The sequence below is a fragment of the Gymnoscopelus microlampas genome (genome assembly GCF_963454915.1).
Source record: "Gymnoscopelus microlampas genome assembly, chromosome: 22".
Classification (NCBI taxonomy): domain Eukaryota; kingdom Metazoa; phylum Chordata; class Actinopteri; order Myctophiformes; family Myctophidae; genus Gymnoscopelus; species Gymnoscopelus microlampas.
This window is the reverse complement of record NC_139959.1, coordinates 21,691,958-21,712,417: the sequence shown is the minus strand read 5'-3', so window position 1 is coordinate 21,712,417 and position 20,460 is coordinate 21,691,958. Positions and strand designations below refer to the sequence as shown.

The following is a 20,460-nucleotide window of genomic DNA, read 5'->3' as shown; positions in this document are numbered from 1 at the left end:
TTTCCCACAGAGCAGTGTCAGTGTCGGTGTGTCGGGTCTGTTTGCCTGCCATCTTCCTGTGTGTTGTTTTGTTGGACTGTGTTGACACCCGGCAATCTGCTGCTCAGCCAATCTAGAGCTCAAATACCTTTTCCCCCCATCTCTCTATTTACTCGTCTGTCTGAATCCAGAGGATAGGTGGTGATGATGGATTCTACTTATCCGCCCTGAGAACATGTTGACGTTATTTCCAATTGTGATAATGTGATGGGGTGGGTGGGGGGGAAAAAGAGCAGAATGTCACGCGGACGTTTGAATAAAAGTTTTTATTTAAACAAAAATAAAACAAAAAACACACAAAAATGATAGCCTTCCGATAGCCATCACCTCTGCATTTGTAAACCTGCAATTCAGAATCAGACAAGAAAGAGGGTATTGTAAAATTACGTTTTACAGATTCCAAAATACCTTGTTTTTACAGTTGTTGCAGTTTAACCCATTAAGACCGGGAACGCATCTGTGTGTCATCTTTAGATTTATTTTATTTAAAAAAATAGCAGATCTACAACGAGCGTGTAGATCTGCTATTTTTTGGGAAACTTTGAATATAGATATTTTTAAAGCGAACATTTTAACTCAAATCTTTGCTTCTGGGGATTCTACAAATGTCTTCTAAATCCATGTTGCTATAATTTCTCAAAAAAATATATGTATTTGGCCATGGACCCCCATCTCAAAATATGTTGTTTCAGGGACCCCCAGAAAGTAAAAAATGTCCGCTTTAAAAAGTATATATTCAAGATTTGCAAAAATGTTAACGATTTTTCAAAAATAGCAGATCTACAAGTTCATAGTGCGGCACTCGGTGCCACGCTATGAGCTTGTATATCTGCTATTTTTTAATAGCCAAAGAAATCTAAAAATGACACACAGATGCGTTCACGGTCTTAATGGAATGCGTAGATTAAGATTACAGTTAATTTAGTGCAACTTCAAATACAATCTCCTCAAAGTGTTTTTCATCAAAGGATATATGCCAGGACAAGGATACAAAATGGTCCTGCAGAGCCACAATGTCAAGGGTTGACGTCTTTAAATAAATAAAGTGTAAACAGACAACACCATTACAATGACAGTAAAGCATGTGCACTTTTAGTTTAGTATTATAATGACTTTTTGGCCTCTAAACACTTCATTTAATTTAGAAAAGGGTTCTCTCTCTCTCCCACCTGTTAATTTCAGCGACGTCTCGGTCCCTTCTTGGTATCCGCTGACTCTGGTTTGGGCCTGGCCGACCTGGCAAATTGCTGTGGGCTCAGAGTTAAGGAACCTAAAAATCAAAGGCACGTCTTTGCTGGGAAATTGAACACTCATCCCTGCATAAGGAGTGTTTTACCTCCATCAGACGCTCAACAATTCCCGACCCTTGATTGATATTCATTTAACCCATTCAATCCAGGAAAGCATATAGCAACTTTGAAAACTGTTAGGATTTAGAAGACATTTTTTTGGCCTCAGGTCTAAATGTTCAGGTAAAATTAGGTTCTGATGTTGCAAGTTTCAAAAGGACTTTGAGAAGCCATGGCTGTGAAATAGAATATGTCACTGAACCAATCCCCCCAGCATTTAACCCATTTAGACCTGCTGCCACCTATACGTTGTTATACCTTTGAATCCGGGAGCCACCTCTGTGTCTCATTAGTTGTTGCAATACATATAGCAACATCATGTTGTATACATTTTTTTAGTAAGAATTTGAACATTTTCAGAAATCTTAGGTTAGGTTTTAGAAGGCGTTTTTAGAATCGGCCTCAGGTCTAAATGGGTTAAAGATGGTTCTCTGACAATAGTGGACTACTGTGGTTTTCGGCAGTAAAAAGAATCATTATGGAGGATCTAAAATGGGCCTGGCTGTCCTCTGTCTGCTTGAAAAATAGATGTACCGAGACCTTACACCTTCCCGATGTTCATCCAAATCCTCCGTACTAAACATAATCCTGGTGAAGCTCAAAGGGGTAGGTTTTTTTTCTCTCTACATCAGCATTTTAAATCTTCAGAATTTCTTTAGAGTCAAGACTACAGAACATATTGTTGTTGCCGGTCAGAAACCAGAAATGTATTTTTTTGGTAAAACAATGCATCACAATGTTAAACTTGTGAGCTTGTAGATCTGCTATTTCAAGATTTTTTTTAAACTTTTCAAAGTGAAATTTGTTAAGTCTGTTTGTGGTTAATTTAAATATTTAACCAATGAAAAGTATTAAATAGAGCTTGTCACAAAATAATAACTATATTGGATCCATTGGAACAATTTGTTTCCATTTTTTTTTCATTTCCTGAAAAGTAATGGTTTTGTACATCCAAGGTTTCCACCCGACAGTGACAATATAATAATTCTGTGAACACGTCGTCTCCAGCTCCAAATATAGGTCATTATCTTTAACTTTAATTTTTGGTTACTCCAAAAGCTTTTGATCCTTAAAAATCTAGATCCCCATCATTAAAAAAAAGAATTGCTGCTACTGTTCTTGTTGAGCCTGTTCAAATTGAGTTTGATGTGTCCCTCCAGGCACATGAAACTTCAAAAGGTCTGGAGGTTTATCTCTCCTCTATTCAAAGGCGGTGACATGGTATGTTACTAAATGTCCTTTGGTTCTGGTACGTTATTCCTGATCCCTGTGCATTACTACCCGTTTATTCTTTATTATTATTATTATCATCATCATCATTATTTTACTCCAAGCTGTATGTCTTTTTTCTGTTTCTGTCCTGTGTTTCATAACTGAATTTCTATCATAAAGATAGGTATGTAGGTAGGTGGTCGGTTGGTCGGTCTGTCATACAACATCTGTAGATAACTCACATTTTACATGTGTGACAAGAACATGGTACCGTCCATCTTTACTGTACTTTTTAGCAAATTACAATTGTGGTATTGCTTCTTTCTCAAGAAACTAATCTAAATGCCCATATAAATATGGGTATTATTCGTCTGAGATGCAAGTACCATTATTGCATAAACTAAGCAGAACTACTAATATTGCTATATAGGACTGATTTAAAAAAAAAGTGTGAAATAGGATAATTGAACATACAAAAGTGAAAAGGCCTGTGTGCACACATTCCAGTATTTTTTGATGTGGTAGCGCTCATGTAACAATAATTCTTGTCTTGTTTGGGCAGGCAAATGAAAAGGATACCACCACGAGGGGCTTGTCGTAGAGAACATAGCCATTGGTGTCCCGCAGGGCTTTCTCGGCACTGCGCTCACTGGGGAGCCCGACGAACGCTTGTCCTTTCATCCGGCCTTCCTTCATTAACACAATGTCAAACCTGAGGCAGAAGAGGAGACAGGAGACACGTGCCGTTGTCAATCACTAGGGGAGCACTGCTACGCAAAAAGACAGCAGGAATGTCTTCATCCTACTGAGCACCGAAAATATATACACTATGTTATTGGCTATTTTCAGCAACGGTATTTAGCCCATTGAGACCTGCAACGCATCTGTGTCATTTTTTGATTCGAGCTGAAAGGAATTACTTTACACTTTGGCTATTCAAAAAAAAAAATTCAAATGTGTACAAATTTTGAATATATATATATTCTTTTAAAGCGAACATTTTTAACTCAAATGTTACGCTCCTTCGATTACAGCACTGCTACCTGTGTGGGCAGACTATTAGTCAGGGGATATTAAAAAAGTCTTGGAATAAATTCCTTACCAAAAAAAATCTTCACCAATGTGTTTGCAAAGGTGTCTAGTAACACATCTCACAAAGACTGAAATTCAGTATCCCTAGGAGAATTTTTGACAGCTCCTTAAAGTTGGGGTACCCACCATAACCTTGGTTAAAAAAAAATCCCCCCAAAAAAAATCCAAATTTAATTCTGTTTTAAGTAGCATGTGAGGTGTCAAACTAGGGTGTTTTTATGATTCTGAATCCATTGCAATCATTTGTTTTGCACCAAAACCACTCCTTGGGCTAAAAACGGCCCAATCTCAATGTGCTTTTTACACAAAAAGTATACATGGCTATGGCCGTTTTTGAATTTCAGTCTTTGTGAGATGTGTTACTAGACACCTTTACAAACACATTGGTGAAGATTTTTTTTGGTAAGAAATGTATTCCAAGATTGGAAAATATTCTGCTAATATCCCCTGACTATATCCCTAACTACCAGTGGAAACGTGGCCACGAGGATGCCGTAAGTTCAAGTTGTTTAACTTTAGTTTTGACTGACTGATACCGTTTGCATTAGCTTTCGTCTCTCATAAAGAATAGTGCCACGGCACAGTGGAGAGGTAAGTTGTGGGTTATGTTGACGGAGTCTACCTATAATATTGTTTTGCATTGGTCAGAAGTCCTTCTAAATCAAACACAGCACTGATGTATCGCAAAACTGTTGCTTCTAATTAAACACTCATTGTATTGTATGTTAAATGACTCATCTGCACATTAGACGGGATTACATACATGTTTCGCTCCGCTTCTGATGAAGGGTCAATGTATCTCCCGTAGATGTATTTAAGGTCCTTAGGAGAGACAATATGAACAATAAAAGTCAATAAATGAAAGGTAACAGCAGTATTAACAGTTGTTAAAGAATACATCTCTATTGTAAGAGCTATCGTTTCCTCAGGCTTTAGATAAACATATCATGGCTAACATGACATATAAAAACAGATGAATGATGTATAAGGGACTTGAGCAAAAAGCAAGCCATTACAAATGTAAACATGGAAGTACGTACTAGTGTCGATTTTGACAGCAATTTTTTATTTAGTTTTAGTCTTTTGAATAAAATTCCATTTAGTCTTAGTCATATTTTAGTCATATGAAATGTCTTACTGTTAGTCTAGTTTTAGTCGACTAAATATCATAAGATTATAGTCGACTAAATCTACAGTTGATTTAGTCGACTAAAATGTATTTTTTTCGGTGCCTTGATGGCGTAGTAATGGCTGATTTTACACTTGGTTGCATGCTGAAAATAGCCGATATACAAGCTCACAACACGTCGCAGCGGACGCGTTGTGAGCTTGTAGATCTGCTATTTTCAGAGCGCAACCAAACATGCATGTCTTAGTTCTACTGTATGATCTCTTCTCCACTAGTTCCTCCTTAACATTTTAGTCTAGTTTTTATTTGTTGACGAATTTGTCAGTATATTTAGTCTTAGTTTCAGTCATCATAGCTTAGCTTTGATTTAGTTTTTATTTAGTTTTAGTCAGTGAAAAAAAGGTAGTCGACAAACATTTTTTGTCATAGTTGTAGTCGACAAAATCAACACTGGTAGGCACAAACACAGATTTCAACTGGAGTAACCACTGTAAAAGAAATACTTACTTTCTCTTCCACTTGCTTAGCGATATTCTTCACGTATAGTCTGCATGTCGGCTCACCAGGCTCATACTTTTTAAACACAGACATCCTTTTTATCTCTGTTTTGAAAAAGAGAAGGGTAAAAAACCTCAGTAGACCCAAGTTGCGTTTCAAAGATGGAAGGAACAAAAGGATCACAGAGCTGGCTATACGCATATAATTGCAAATTCAAAGTCATTTTAACTCAACGCCAAACAATGAGGCAATTTTCCTCTAAAGCCAGAACTTATTAACTGTGGCTTTCTAAAATATATACACAGTATGTGACTATATATATTCTATACGAATACTATACTGTACACACACACACACACACACACACACACTTGCTTTTGCCCACATAATTTATTTGGTTCATTGAGTAAAAAATATTCCTTTGGCTGGTTATAGCTTATTGTTATTAATAGTCAAAACTATTAAGAGATGTTAATGGATGAGAGGACGTCCGTGGGGCAATGTTTACCTTCTCTGGAAAGCCGTCCTTTCTCCAGCTCCTTCCTGGAGATGACGTCGGAGGGGAGACCGTCACTGTCGTCACTGTCCTCCTCTTGATCCTGGGAGGCCTGGGCGCTCGGGTAGAGCTTCCCGAAGCCTTCTCCTTCCAGCTCCTCCTCCAGGGCGTGGCCACCGGCGGTGGCTGGACCCCTCTCGTCCTCCTCTGATGGGGGAACAAACAAGACTTTGGATGGATGGAGCACTTACAAAACGTACAGGATCTGGTCAAACTGAGGATCATCGTCACTGTCGGGTGGAATGTATGAATTTTGTATGGTCAAAGCAGTTACTATTCAGGAAATATCTAAAAAATAACAATGATATCCCCGACCTATTTTAACCCATTAAAACTGGGATAGCATCTGTGTCATTTTAGATGTTTGCGTTGGCTATGCAAAAACAGCAGATGTACAAGCTCGCAGCGAGTGACTTCGTGCCTCGCTGCGAGCTTGTACATTTTTTTTACATTTTAGAAAAATCTCGAAAGTGTGAGAACTACTGATTTAGAAGGCATTTGTAGAATCGGCTTCAGGTCTTAATGGGTTATGGCTGTACAATGTTACTACTAAACTTTTCTTTGTTTTTCTCCCTGTGAAATAGGCTAATAAATATCATGTTTTTAACAATCCAGTTTAATATAAAATGATGTGGTAAGGGACCTGGATATTGGATAACAAAAAAAGTCTACACCAAATGAACAAATTCAATCTTTTCAAAGGATAGTGCTGTTTTGTAAACGTGTGCTGTAGAGGCAGTGGGAGGAAGGCAGATACACACGTGTAGTTGTTGTACGTGTATAAAAGTGGAATTACCAGAAGCAGTCAACCTGCAAAAAATCCTAGGGAACAACTTATCAGCCACATGTAGCACGTGTGCGTATGCGCTGGAGCAAGAAGGGCCGCGAGTCGCTCTGATATACACCGGCGGAGAACTGTATCACTCAAGTTATCCTCCGCCTTATCTCAAACCTCCACCACCTCGCTTTTCATTTATCCCATTAAGACCTGGAACGCATCTGTGTCATTTTTTTTATTGAGCTAAAAGCATTATTTTACACTTTGGGCTATTCAAAAATAGCAGCTCTACAAGCTCATAGCGTGGCACCGAGTGCCGCGCTACGAGCTTGTAGATCTACTATTTTTTGAAAAATCATGAAAATGTGTGCAAATCTTTGAATATATATATTCTTTTAAAGCGAGAACTCAAATCTTTGCTTCTGGTGGGTCCCTGGAACAAAACATTTTGAGATGGGGGTGTCCGCGACCAAATACATATCATTTTGGGGGTCCTTGACATGAAATAGTTTGAGCACCACTGACATAGAAACATAGGTTTTTTTCAGAAAAGTGTTGGGATTTAGAAGACATTTGTAGAATCGGCTTCAGGTCCTTAATGGGTTAAATGGCATGTTTATCGAACCCCCCCCTCTCCCCCCCAGCCACCGCCGCTTCCCCCCCCAAAAAAACAAGACTAATCCAAAAAGCCACCTGCCCATATAGTTGATCTTTCCCGTGCCTTTATGAAATCTCTCGCGTTTGAGTTTGAGATCTATTTTACTTCTCTTGGGTTTTCTGGCGAGGGGAGTGAAGTCTCAGAAAGATGTTTTAACGGGAGAGAGAAGAGAGATAAGGAGGAGAGCAGGGGAATGGAATGGGTGGCTCAGAGGTGGCCCCGAGAGATGACATTCCCTCTTACAGATAGCGGGGCACAGCATTTGTGATATAGGTTTCTTCTGTAGCGGTGTAAGTGTGATGCACTATGGGGGTGATGGTTTAAGGGCCCTGTCTTGATGTATAATCCCGTCCAATTCTTCTTTACAAACTAAAAAGACAACCACTGCCACACAGTATCCCCATCCTATTTTATCTGCTTTCCAATACGAATTGGGGGTTTTCTCCTCTGCTGGTTTAGAAAGTTAGCAACATGCTAGAAACTATCTTTCTATTCTCGAAAAGTTCAAGTCGTCTACTGTGAGTGAGTGTGTCTGGACAGTGGACAATGGACATAATATGCCAAATCAGATGCGCCGCCTAAAGTAAAGCTTATTGAGGGTGCCATTTGTGAAGTCAGTTTAAAGTTGTTAGTAGTCAGTGTACCATCGCAATTTATTTGAGAATAGCATACAACAATGAAAAAATTGTGAATAAAAAGAGGCAGTGGATGAGTTAAGGGGTTTCCAAATGGCCCCTTACGGGTGTGTAACTCTGAGAGTGTACAAATGGAACTTGGTTCCATCCATTTGTACACTCTCAGAGTTATGGGGGTCGTGGAAATTGAAAAATCTGAGCACTGTGCTACACTACACTAAATGGAACAGAGCCTTCATTAGTATCATTGGTAACACCTGTGAATATCTTCACAATATGGCTACGCGGATATCTTACCTCCGCTTTCATCCGCGTCTGCCTGTTGATTCTGGCCACCCCCTTCCAATATGGCGGCTACGTCCGGAACGGTGATGTGGAATTCTATTTTCTTTGTCCCGGTGGCCTGCGGCTGCTCAAAGATGTCAGAGGGCTGCAGCGTTGGCCCTGGAGCACTGATTCCAGAGAAAGAAACAATCACCACTTCGCTGACAAAACTGCTTCCAAAGGGGGCCACGATAAACTCTGCTCCAGAGTGGAACATTAAAACACTGGGCATTATTTTGTTATGTTGGTCAAAACAAGAGATATTTCCCAGTCTGCAACATACTGTGCAGCCGTGAGACACAGGGACTGTGTGAGTGTGCAGCTATGGTGTTCGAAACCAGTTTATCAGTGTCTGTCATTAAGGGAGGCTATGTGAGGTGCAATAACAATACTATGGTCACACAGGGTTTTCTTTATGAGGAATTGTTCAGACTACACACACACACACACACACACACACTTTTGTTTCCCCTTCCAAACCTCTACATAGGGGTGCAAACGTTAATCGAACTAATCCATTTAATCATTAAAGGAGTAGCTCACCCAAAAAAAGACTTATTTTCTATCAATTACACACCCCATGAAGCATTGAATTCATGGAGATTTTTTTGTTTTTGACGCATTCCTGAGCCAATAAGTTGATGACCGGCGGTCTCTCCTGTAGGAGACACAAAAGAGTCTCCTTTGAGTCTCCTACTGGGTACATTAGCATCTTTCAGCCGGTCATCACATTATTGGCTTAGGAATGCGACAAAAACAAAAACATCTTCATGAATTCAAGGCTTCATGGGGTGTGTAATTGATAGAAAACAAGTCATAATTTGGGTGAACTACTCCTTTAATGAAAAATAATCAATTGTAGCAGCTCAGGCGGTAGAGCCACATAAACCCTCTATTCTTAGTAAAAAATGGACCTGAGTGTACATGGAAGTTGGTACACACTACACCAAATCCTTCTGCCAAAAACAGTCGATCTACGAGCTCACAACGCGTCGCAACACGAAACGCTGTGAGCTTACAGTAGATCAGCTATTGTTGGCAAACATTCCCCCCAGAGTAGGGGGGGGTTCAGGTTAAAGCATGCACTATGTGCTAGGGTTGAGACAAGCTTGAGTGCCTTGGCGTACCTCAGAGAGTCAGACTTGGGAGCGTAGAGTAGGTCCTTGATCTTTGGTTTCTTTCTCTTGGAAGCCACTTTTGTTCTCAGGGGTCTCTTGCACGCTTGGTTGACCAGACCCATCAGACGAGCAATCCTGAGAGGAAACAGGAAACCCCCCCCACCAACACCGCCCAAAGGAATAAAGGTTTAATAAATACCATTCTGATATTCCGGATGGTGCAAGGCTGATATTGAGCATATGTGCATTTATCACTTAGGCCAGAGGTCTTCAACAGGGGGTCCGGGACCCCTAGGGGGTCCTCAGAGTTACTACAGGGGGTCCGCCAAATCTTTGTGTGATTTTTACATTGACCACTTCAACCAAGCATTCCTATTCTGAGGAGAACTTTAGCCAAAAATAGCAGATCTACAAGCACACAACGCCTCGCGCTGCGAGGCGTTGTGCGCTTGTAGATCTGCTATTTTCGGCAAAGTGGTTTGGTGTAGGGGGAAAAAAGAGCAGACTAAGTACAGAGTGAAAGGTCAGGTTTATTAAGCATTATTTAAGTGCATGTTAACATGAATCAAACACGATAGTGCTGTGAAACAAGTCTATGCAGCTGCCGATGAAATCTATGAAAAAATAAATATTTTACACAATATATAATGGGGGTCCCTGCTTTATCTCGCTCTCAGCCAAGGGGTCCTTGGCCTGAAAACGTTGAAGACCCCTGACTTAGGCTCCAAACACTTAACCATAATGTTACGTTACGACACTGGTGAATGATGTGTGAGCTGGTTATTGTGTCAAGAAAAAGAAAATGTACCACTTTCAACCTGGTACCCCTATTTGGGTAATTACATCATAGAAGGATAAACATTTTGAAAACAATCTAATGGAATTTCAAATTTGGGGAAAAACTCCCCAAACATATTGTGAGCTTGGAGATCTGCTATTTTTGACACTGTTGTACAGTCAAGTATAAGACCGGGAAAGAATCTTTTTTAGATTTCTTTGGGCTATTCAAAAATAGCAGATCTACAAGCTCATAGCGCGGCACCGAGTGCCGCAAATCTTTGAATATATATATTTATTTATTTTTCAAAGCGAACATTTGTACCTAAAATCTTTGCTACTGGGGGATTCTACTAACGTCTTCTAAATCATTAGGGGTGTAACGATACGTTTTAACAACGATTCGATACGTATCACTATACTTGGTTGTCGATACGATACATGAACGATACAGGTTCATTTAGAACCATACGATACGTTTCGATTCAAGGATTTAGTCGATACGATACACGAATGATACAGGACAGGTTCATTTAGAACGATACGATTAGATTCAATGATTTAAAATCGATATAGTAACTATTTATTTACCCAAAAATGATGTGTGAAAAATAAATACCTGGAGATAGTGGATATAAACCTCTCTTTCTCTTTTTTCTTCTTAAAATTGCTAAACACAACGCACAAGTACTTAGTATTGATAAAAATGTATTATTTGCATTGCAAAACGATTCGATACAATTATTTGCATTGCAAACCGATTCTATACGATACAAAGTCAAACGATACAATATTTTGCTGTTTGCATAACGATATAGTAGATCGTTGAAAATTAAAAACAATTTTTCGATAAAAGTATGTTGCTGTAATATCAGTGGTTCTCAAACCTTTTTTTTTCAAAAATAGCAGCTATATAAGCTCATAGTGTGGCATTCGGTGCCGCGCTATGAGCTTGTAGATATTTTTGAATAGCCCAAAGTATGAAATAATGGTTGAAGTGGTTCCACATATTGCGTTCCGGGTCTTAATGGGTTAAAGTAACATGTCTGGGGTCACCTCTCCTTGTCCTCGTCATCTTCGCTCTCGTACTCGGACTCCTCTTCGCTGGACAGGTCCATCTCCTCCTCCGGTAAGGGGGGGTAGTCGGGAGGCATGGGAGGGGGCATGGGGATGGGCGGTGCAGGGGGCAGCTCAAACTACAGGTGTGACAAAGAGTGGCATGACCGGGCTTAGAGACAGGCTCTGGATTGTGACAAGTGACTGACAAGTGACAGGGGGTTCGACCACAAAGTGGCCAAAGGGTCCACACGATAAGTGTTTTTGACAATAACTCGCCATTCATATCCAAGCAGTTGAGTTAATTAGGGCTGTCACGATCGTGAAATTCTACTTTGTGACGATTAACAATTTAATTGTCTTTTTGGCATTGAACATTGGAAAATATTAATACAAATTAGATTTCCGTTTAGCTATTAGGCTTCGTAAACAAAAGTTGCACAGGGCAGATATGACAAATAACTTAATTATACAAATAAATGACATCCTCCTAGTATAATTTGACAAACCTCTGTGGCCATCGTGTCAGCAAAACTGTGTGCCCGGTTTTCCTCACTGCCTGGAGCAATTGATCTGAATTTGCACACAGCCATTGGCCATTAGCATCTGAATTCAACTGCGAAGCCCTTTTTCCAATTTAATCAAATCTCAGCTTATTATTAGCGTTTATGTGTCAAACAATGGGAGAGCAGGTTTCGCGCGAGAAACAAGCAGCAAGGTCTATGAAAACATGGCCAAACGAAGCGAGCCCTACAAGCAACATGGTCTATGAAAAGAAGGCCAAACGAAGCGCCTTCACACATATACATTGCCTCTTGGAAAACAGCCGATCTACAAGCTCACAACGCGTCCCCACACCCACCCGCACTTTCACAACCAACGCCAAAAACCCACTACCACCAATATTGTCCCTAAACCGCTTACAATAGGCGAACATGGCAACACCATCTTCCGCCACATTCCATTCACTACGTTCCATTCACCGCAGCACCACAACACAACAACTTCCGGCGCAGCGGGACGGGACGTGCAATAACCCCACGCTTGCAACTACTTTCGCCTGCGTACTTCACCGGGTATGGTCTAGTATTTAATAACTTTCCAAAATTATATAAATGGTGGAAATACCTGATCTACAAGCTCACAAAGTGTCGCGATGTGGCGGGTTCTGAGCTTGTAGATCTGCTATTAACACAAATGTTTGAAAAAGTTTGAAAATGTAAGAACATTTTTCCAACATGGAAACGATTATGCAAAATAATTATGATTATTTCAAATAATTGTGATTAGGCATTTATTTAATAACTGTGACAGAGTTAATGTGAGCTTACCATGGGCGGTCTGACTGTGATCTGGCCAAAGGGAGACGGCAGATTCATCCGGTTCATCAGGTGAAGAACCTGTGTACAGACAGGACGACAGATGTCCTCACAGTGACTTCATTCACAGGCTTAACTGTAGCTTTAAATTCAGTCACACAGAGGACTGCAAACTGCACACAGCTGCTCTCAAAAACAGGCAGCGGTAATTGTATCTTGGGTTCAATGTGTGAACCGTATTTCTTAGCATTTTCCACGCTCATTTAAAATGCGAGGATCAAACTAGGTAGTAAGTGAGGTGGTGTGGGTGTGTGCAAGCTCCACTGCGACACACTAGCACCACCAACATACCCAACATGGAAATGACTGCAGTGGAAAAAACCCAGAGGCCCACATCTCCAAAGGGAGATGTTAAACCCATAATAACTCATGCCTCCCACTTATGGTTTAATATTAAATAACTTGCTCCACAAATTGAAATTTACCAGGCAAATGTTAGCAGTTTGATCTTTTTACGAGGCTGGATTGCGGTTCCGAAAAACCACAGGGACACCTTATTTGGGCATCGGATTTCCATTTCACAAGTCAAAACTAGGGCTGTCAACTTTCCTCAGAAATAATATTCGAATATTGGTCTTAAAAAATTGCAGATATTATTATTTTACAATATTATTATTATTATAATAAAAAGAATATATATATATATATATTTTTTTTTGACAGAAACAGTTAAAAAAACAATGTATCGAGTGCTCGGATCCAATAAAAACGTATATTTTGTTTATTTTTCTAACGTCATACATTGTTTTTTGTATTGTCCCTGTCAAATAAACATACAAATAAAAATTAAAAAAACTTTTTTTTCTCCCCGAATATTAATTTTCATATTCGAATATACATATTTTCCCAATATTCGAATAATATTCGAATATCGAATATTCGTTTGACAGCCGTGGTCAAAACCCGAAGCCTCCAAATGCTGCAATCTTTTGTATTGTTTGTGGTAATGTCCCCATTTTCTGCCTTGGGTTAAAAATTGAAAATTATGAATGCAGGGAAAATGGCAAAAAAAATAAGACCTCTAGAAGCATAGCGATGACTAACACATATTCATATGTGCATAAAGACATTCCAGACACTGGTTCAGGAATAGAAATATATGGAGGATGCAGAAATGTACTCACTTGAACATAAAACTTTGGGATGCTGAGGAGGGCATGCGTTATATTTGTCAGGATCCCATTTGAAGGCGGCGGATATAAATATTTGAAACTGGGATTTGTTTGAAATTTCAACCTATAAAAACAAGGGAGAGAGAGAGAGAGAGACAGAAAGGGTATTAGGCACGAGCTGCATCTCAGTACCCTAAAAACAATATCCTCTACGTGGAAAAAAAACACAAGCAAATGTGACTCGCAAAATATGTCAAAACAATGGGGACACATGAATATGTAAGCAGACTAGAGAAAGCTTTCGCTACGTTGGCTGGCTTACATTCTTCAGATGACAGGCAGTCTGTAGTCAAACCATTGGGACACTGGGACCAGCGTGCCATGTCAGCACCTATCTTACATGTAATCACCTTCGGGACTGAATCTAATTAAACCTAAGTGGGAAGCGGCGGCACAACAGGTGTTTTTTGTTTATGCAGGTGTTATCGTGTTTTTTGCTTGTTGTGCCAAGAAAAGAAGGCTTTCATTATGCGGTGATCCCATTGGGATCACTTCGGATTTAATTGACTGTAGATGAATAAATGTCATAAAACTCATTAAGAAATACCAAATCATAGCCCCCCACAAAAAAAAACGAAATAAAAACTATTTATGTGATATAATAACATCACTCTTCTCTTAACCCATTAAGACCGATTCTACAAAATGTCTTCTAAAATCCTACCAGTTTTTTTTAAAAGAACCTATGTTGCCGTCAGTGGTTCCCCAAAATGATATGTATTTGGCCGCGGACCCCCATCTCAAAATATGTAGTTCCAGGGACCCCCGTGAAGCAAAGATTTGAGTTACAAATGTTTGCTTTCAAAAATATATTTATTCAAAGATTTGCACAAATGTTCACGAGTTTCAAAATTAGCAGGAAAAAAAAAATGTATTCAAAGATTTGCACAAATGTTCACAAGTTTTCAAAATTAGCAGATCTACAAGCTCTACGAGCTTGTATATCTGCTATTTTTGAATAGCCCAAAGTATAAAATAATGGTGTATGTGGTTACACAGATGTGTTCCCAGGTCTTAACGGGTTAAATAATAAGAGCAAGGAGATTCGATTATACTTGAGATGGGATGTCACAGATTCTCGGGCCTCAGATCAAGTGGTATCAAAGACCACCTGGTGCCCACCACCACCTCCTCCGACTGGCAGGCAGGACCAGATGGCGTGTCAGGTGCTCGGAAGGCAGGTGGCCCACGGCCCTCTAATTGGACGCGACGCCGGTGACAGCTCCTGACTGGGGCTCTCAGATTCTTGTCTCGGCTCACTCACTCAGTCAGCCAGCCTTCCACAACCTTACAGGTTGAGCAGGCAAGGCACCCAAGAAGACAGAAGCCACTTTGCACCCAACCTGACACCAGCACCCTTCACTGGGTTAAGGAGTGCACATGTGTTGCACACACGTACATCAGGTGGTTGTGGGTTTTATGGGCGGCAGTAGCTGATTGGGTAGAGTGGGCGGCCGCTTGAGAATTGGAAAGGTCACCCATTCTCGACATAATTCCTGCTTGTAATTAATTCTCGCTCGTCGGACGCACGGTTGATGACAACACCTCCAACAGCGACAGATATGCTTGTTGCTTGGAAGTGTTGTGTATTTTTTTAACGTAGATATTTTTGGGGCTTTTATTATTGATTTGTATTGATAGAGTAAGTGGAGACTGACAGGAAACGGGGAGAGAGAGACAAGGAGCAAAGTTCGGTATAGTTACAAATGGGGGTTCCCGCCCAAAATGGGTTAGGAGCCTGCCCAGACCGCTACACCAGCGTCCCGGGCCAGTTTTGTGTATTTTGTAGCTGCCAGTGTGAACGCAGCATAAGCAAGGATACATAAGCGCATTGTACCTGGAAGAAATTACAAGCTGACCGGCATGAAGTTAATGACTCCCTACAGCTGGCAGTGTTACGTAACATTCTGGGCATGCACGGAAGCAAGTCAATGTTGTGGGTGGATGCTGATTAAACTACGGCATAACTAAAGGCTGTTCTTTCATTGCCATTAATGGGCAGGTTTTCTTATAAGTCTAAACAGCCATGAGGGTGGGGCTTGGGGTTCAGCTGTGTCCTTGTAAATCAGAAATGGACTTCTGTTTTCACATGACGCTTCAGAGGAACTGACGTCCTACTAATCAAATTTCTATATTTATTCATTTACTCTCTCCTCCCTGGATTTCCTTGCACCTTTCCACGCGATATATCGTGGGACGATATATCGCGGGACGATATATCGGCACACCCCTAATCCTTGGTCCATGCACCAACTTACCCAAGATTAGGTGCAATGCCCGTCTCTATGACAGGTATGCTGGGCTGTTTCTTCTCCCGTTTCTTCTGCTTGTCTTTACCTGCGTTCGCACTGAGAGAAAAGGAGAGAACAGCTGTTTCACACATAGCAGTGCTGTTCTGCAGCAGGTACAAACGCTCACATTCGACAGCCATGACAGTTTCCATGGGAGTAAGTGAGAATGGATTAGTAATTACCTTCAACACTTAGAATGATAGACGTAGACGAGACCTGCTACAGTAGTTAGAATGGAAAAGTAGTAGTGGTAGTACTAGTAGTAGTAGTCTTTTCAAGCGATTCAATGAATCTCCGTACTTTGTAACCTTGTCTCCATAATTCAGTTTCCGACTAATTCATTTGAAGTAGGAAAATAAGTGGTTAGCAAGAGCAACGTTTTTGAGAGGCTGTAAAATAACCAGTGGTTAATTAACGGTGGTTAATTTATTCAGAATCAAGTTAAATGCTGCATAAAAAAGCACCTGTCTGACACGGGCGGGTCCTTCAATGCAATGATGTGATCTTGACCTTTGGCGAACTCCACGACGAGTACATGGTTGAGAATCTCCAACTGATGGAGTCTGCCGAGAGCCTGAAAGAGATGTGTTCAGTCACCGTCCACATTACTATGTCGTCTATAGGTTTATGCTAGCTTTACACCCCAACACCTACGGTATAATCAATACAGCGGCTAGTGGTTTTAAAATGTTTTCATATCACAGAACCCCAAATTGATTAGGCCATCGACCTCCATTTTAAATTATTCTGTCCTAGGCACCCTGATATGAAATACCTTATGTTGATGTCTTTTGGCTTAAAATAGATGATAAATAACAGTGGTGATATTGAAAAATATATCAGAATAGTCACTCGTGCATCATTTTTGTACTGTAATAATTTCAAGCAAATATTGACTCATTTGGCTAGGGACCCCTGGGACTAGAGTTGCAACTATTATTTTCTTAGTGCTTATTCAATGTATTAACTTTTTCAATAAATGTAATGAATAATCACACTTTGAAAACCACATTGGTTACCTTTGCCGCTGACTTCTCACTGCTGAAGGCCGCGAACGCTGCATGTTTCTGTGGAGAAAAATAAGTATATTATATATGTATTAAATGTATATTATTAGTAGTAGCAGACAGCTGTCTAGTACATTTGCACTGGATTTTTATTAACTACATGTGAGCTGATCTAAGCTGAATAAGCAAGTAAGAAATAGGTAGCCTCACAAGCCATGTAGCCCATCAGGGCAGGAGCCTATCTACTGTTTCTGTAGTGTAAGGTGACTTGATGTACAAGTAAACCCCCTGGACATGACTCTAGTATGTCACAGGGACTTACCCACAGTCCTACCCTTGATGCTGACACATGAAAACCACCAGGCAGGCTGGCAAGCATAAGAACACTGACGCTGCTTTTTTTACGTTACATGTTAATTAATGCAGCCATTCTCATTGGCCGTGCACAGACCCTCCACACAGGAGATTTTATTTGTATTTATTTCTTCACTCTGGGTGGACAAAAGGTGTTCTCATTGAAATGCATTGTATGTAGGATGACCAGATGTCCCGCTGTGGTCAGGTTTGGCGTGCAAACGTGCACACGCGAGCGACACTTTTTTTGGTGGGTTCGAAGCATGAGTGCCAAGGCAGGGAGGCGTTGGTCATAGATATAGAAACCTAGATACCTCATTGGCCGCTGCGGTTCATTGGAGCGACCTGTGCTATGAGCTTGTATATCTGCTATTTTTGAATAGCCAAAGTATAAAAGGTCATAATTATTCTGATGCTATATATACACATTTTGCTGGGTACCCCCTGGAACCCCCTCAAGTACCCCTGGGGGTCCCCGGACCCCACTTTGAGAACCAATGGTCTATGGTATTGATTCCCATTTCTATTAGTCTTTTGGTATGACCCGGCCGGGGGAATTGAACCCCCGACCTCCCAAGCTCAGGGTGGACACTAACCACTAAGGCCACTGGGCTGAATAATGGGACATTTACTGTAGAACGAGCGTACCAGAGGTCCTTTGTGTGAGAGGTGCCTGACGGAGACGGCTCCAAAGTACTTCAGCAGGTCCTCCTTCTCGCTGCGGTTGAGCTCGGCCGGCAGGTGGCGGACCAGCAGAGTCTTACCCTCTCTGGACCCTGAGACCGCTGGCTCATTCTGACCCTCTCTGGACCCTGGTCCTCCAGAGCGGAACGCTGGCTCATACTGCTCCATTTCTGCAGGAGGACAAAACAACCTGGTCACTGATTTGCCAGTGAGTGGAGGAAGTCATCAGAATACAGGCCTTTTTACTTGTAACGGTGTGTTTTTATATCCTTGCTGTCGGGCAGAAACCTCCTATCTCCATTCTCCATATTTTAACTTGGTCATACTACAGCGCTCACAAAAAAGCATCAAAAGTAGCAGATCTACAAGCTCGAAACGCGGCGCGAAGCGATGCGTTTTGAGCTTGGAGATCTGCTACTTTTGAATTTGAATCCTGAAAAGTAACAGTTTTGGACTTTCCACCCCGACAGAGACAATATCATGGTATTTCTACTTTCACTTGAGTATTAAAAAAATCTACATTTTACTTGAGTAAAAATACAAAAGTATTGGCATAAAAACATACTTACGATACCTAAATAAGTTTACTCACTTTTTTTTTTTTAAATAGCAGATCTACAAGCTCACAGCGCTTTGCGATGTTATGCGTCGTGAGCTTGTGTACATCAGCTATTTTTTGATAGACACAGAATAAAATAAGCCCTAAATGGTTTATGTCTGTTTCGTAACAATAATCTAAATGTATGAAGTAATTTAAGTTGTCAAATAATTGTAGTGGAGTAAAATTTAAATACAATATTTGCCTCTCAGATGATGAGAAAATTGCAAATACTCCAGTAATGTAAAAAAAATACCTCAACATTGTACTTAAGTACAGTACTTAGTTACTTTACACCACTGTTTGAACATTTGGTGGTAATATAGCCCTGCACCCCAAAATGGTAAGTTCAAATCCTCCAGATCTGTAGAGGGCGCAGTGGCCGTATTGTAAGACATTCACAGGTGTTACCTATGATACTAATAGGCTCTATTCACAGCAGCCATATTATGAAGACATTCACAGGTGTTATCAATGATACTAATGAAGGCCCTGTTCCATTTCGTCTAGCACAGTGGTTTCCACGACCCCCACAGCTCTGAGAGTGTACAAATGGAACCAAATGGACCCGGGTTCCATTTGTACACTCTCAGAGTTACACACCTGTAAGGGGCCATTTGAAAGCCCATGAGGGTCCCTGGACCCCAAATGTAGACCCACTGGTGTAGCAGAGTGTTAACAGTGGGCCAACATGCACAATATCAGCACCCTGACTCTGTTTGACCAGAATGGAACAGAGCCTTCATTAATATATCATTGGTAACACCTGTGAATGTCTTCATAATATGGCTGCTGTGAATAGAGCCTATGAAGGCTCTGTTCAAACAGAGTCAGGGTGCTGATGTCGTGCATGTTGGCTCACTGGAAACACTCCCAAATGGCTCCTTTGCCGGTGTGCAACTCTGAGAGTGACCCATTTAAGGGTCCATTTGGTTCCATTTGTACACTCTCCGAGTTATGGGGGTCGTGGAAATTGAAAAATCTGAGAACCACTGTGCTACTCTAAATAAATGGAACGGAGCCTTCATTAGTATCATTGGTAACACCTGTGAAGGAAGTGATAATATGGCTGCTGTGCTTAACAGCCAAAAAGAACAGATCTACAAGTACAAGCTAACGAAGGTTTGCCAAGCGACATCTGACGGTAGGGTTTAAAGCGTTGTGCCTCTTATGTTGTTAGCCCGCTGGGAGGCTAAGCTAGCTCTACTTTATGACTATGCGACACTTTAACCCGTTATCTCCAATGCACGGAGAGAAAGCTGCTAGCCAGTGGCCGCCGTTACACAGTCAGCATGTTAAACTTAGACGTTATATCGTTAATGCGTTGAATTCATACACAAATAAACCAATAATAAAGTGAACACCCTACCGGTCTGCGCAGCCGCATGCTACCTGAGCTAAATGAATTAGCCCGGCAGAAAGTGTTGCCAGCTTTTGTGAGAGAAATAAGCAACCGGGTCTATGAAAACAAGCCCAAAAGAAGCAGCTATAGGCCGCATCAGCACTTTAAACTTTAAATTATATTATGTAGTGGCTATTTTTTTTTTTTTTAATCTTGGGGAAAAAGTTTTTGAATATTTAAAAAAGAAAAAAACACATTTTAACATAAATCTTGTATGGGGGTCCCTGGCATAACATATTTTCAGATGGGGGTCATATTAATTTGGGGGTCCTTGACATGACTGGCTTAAACAACATTAGAAAGAAAGTCCAAATAAACAACTACACTACACTTTAGAAACAAGCCCAAGACC

The 20,460-nt window shown here is 40.7% G+C and overlaps 1 protein-coding gene across 3 annotated transcripts; it reads right to left on the bottom strand.

Moving 5' to 3' along the window:
- Window positions 1-208: 208 nt before the first annotated feature.
- On the bottom strand, window positions 209-20,114 carry rnpc3 (RNA-binding region (RNP1, RRM) containing 3). Of its 3 annotated transcripts, none has more exons than XM_084049261.1 (16): window positions 20,076-20,114; window positions 18,073-18,278; window positions 17,083-17,130; window positions 16,528-16,637; window positions 16,031-16,120; window positions 13,725-13,836; window positions 12,553-12,621; window positions 11,222-11,361; window positions 9,398-9,523; window positions 8,244-8,398; window positions 5,828-6,022; window positions 5,329-5,423; window positions 4,456-4,514; window positions 3,180-3,312; window positions 1,209-1,286; window positions 209-382 (listed from the first exon to the last, which is right to left on the bottom strand). In XM_084049261.1, the coding sequence occupies exons 2-15, from the start codon at window positions 18,274-18,276 to the stop codon at window positions 1,218-1,220; spliced, it is 1,605 nt and encodes a 534-aa protein (XP_083905387.1). In that variant the 5' UTR covers window positions 18,277-18,278; window positions 20,076-20,114; the 3' UTR covers window positions 209-382; window positions 1,209-1,217. The 3 variants fall into 3 exon arrangements, with proteins under 3 accessions (XP_083905387.1, XP_083905385.1, XP_083905386.1); XM_084049260.1 differs by lacking the exon at window positions 209-382 and adding an exon at window positions 582-1,069; XM_084049259.1 differs by lacking the exon at window positions 209-382 and having other exon boundaries at window positions 581-1,286.
- Between the last annotated feature and the right edge of the window lie 346 nt (window positions 20,115-20,460).

Coding starts and splice junctions, on each gene's coding strand:
- rnpc3 (XM_084049261.1), bottom strand. CDS start 18,276: ATGGAGCAGTATGAGCCAGCGTTCCGCTCTGGAGGACCAGGGTCCAGA. Junction 16,638..17,082: donor GTGAGAAGTCAGCGGCAAAG/GTAACCAATGTG, acceptor CATCTCTTTCAG/GCTCTCGGCAGACTCCATCA. Junction 1,287..3,179: donor ACGACAAGCCCCTCGTGGTG/GTATCCTTTTCA, acceptor CTGAGCCCACAG/CAATTTGCCAGGTCGGCCAG.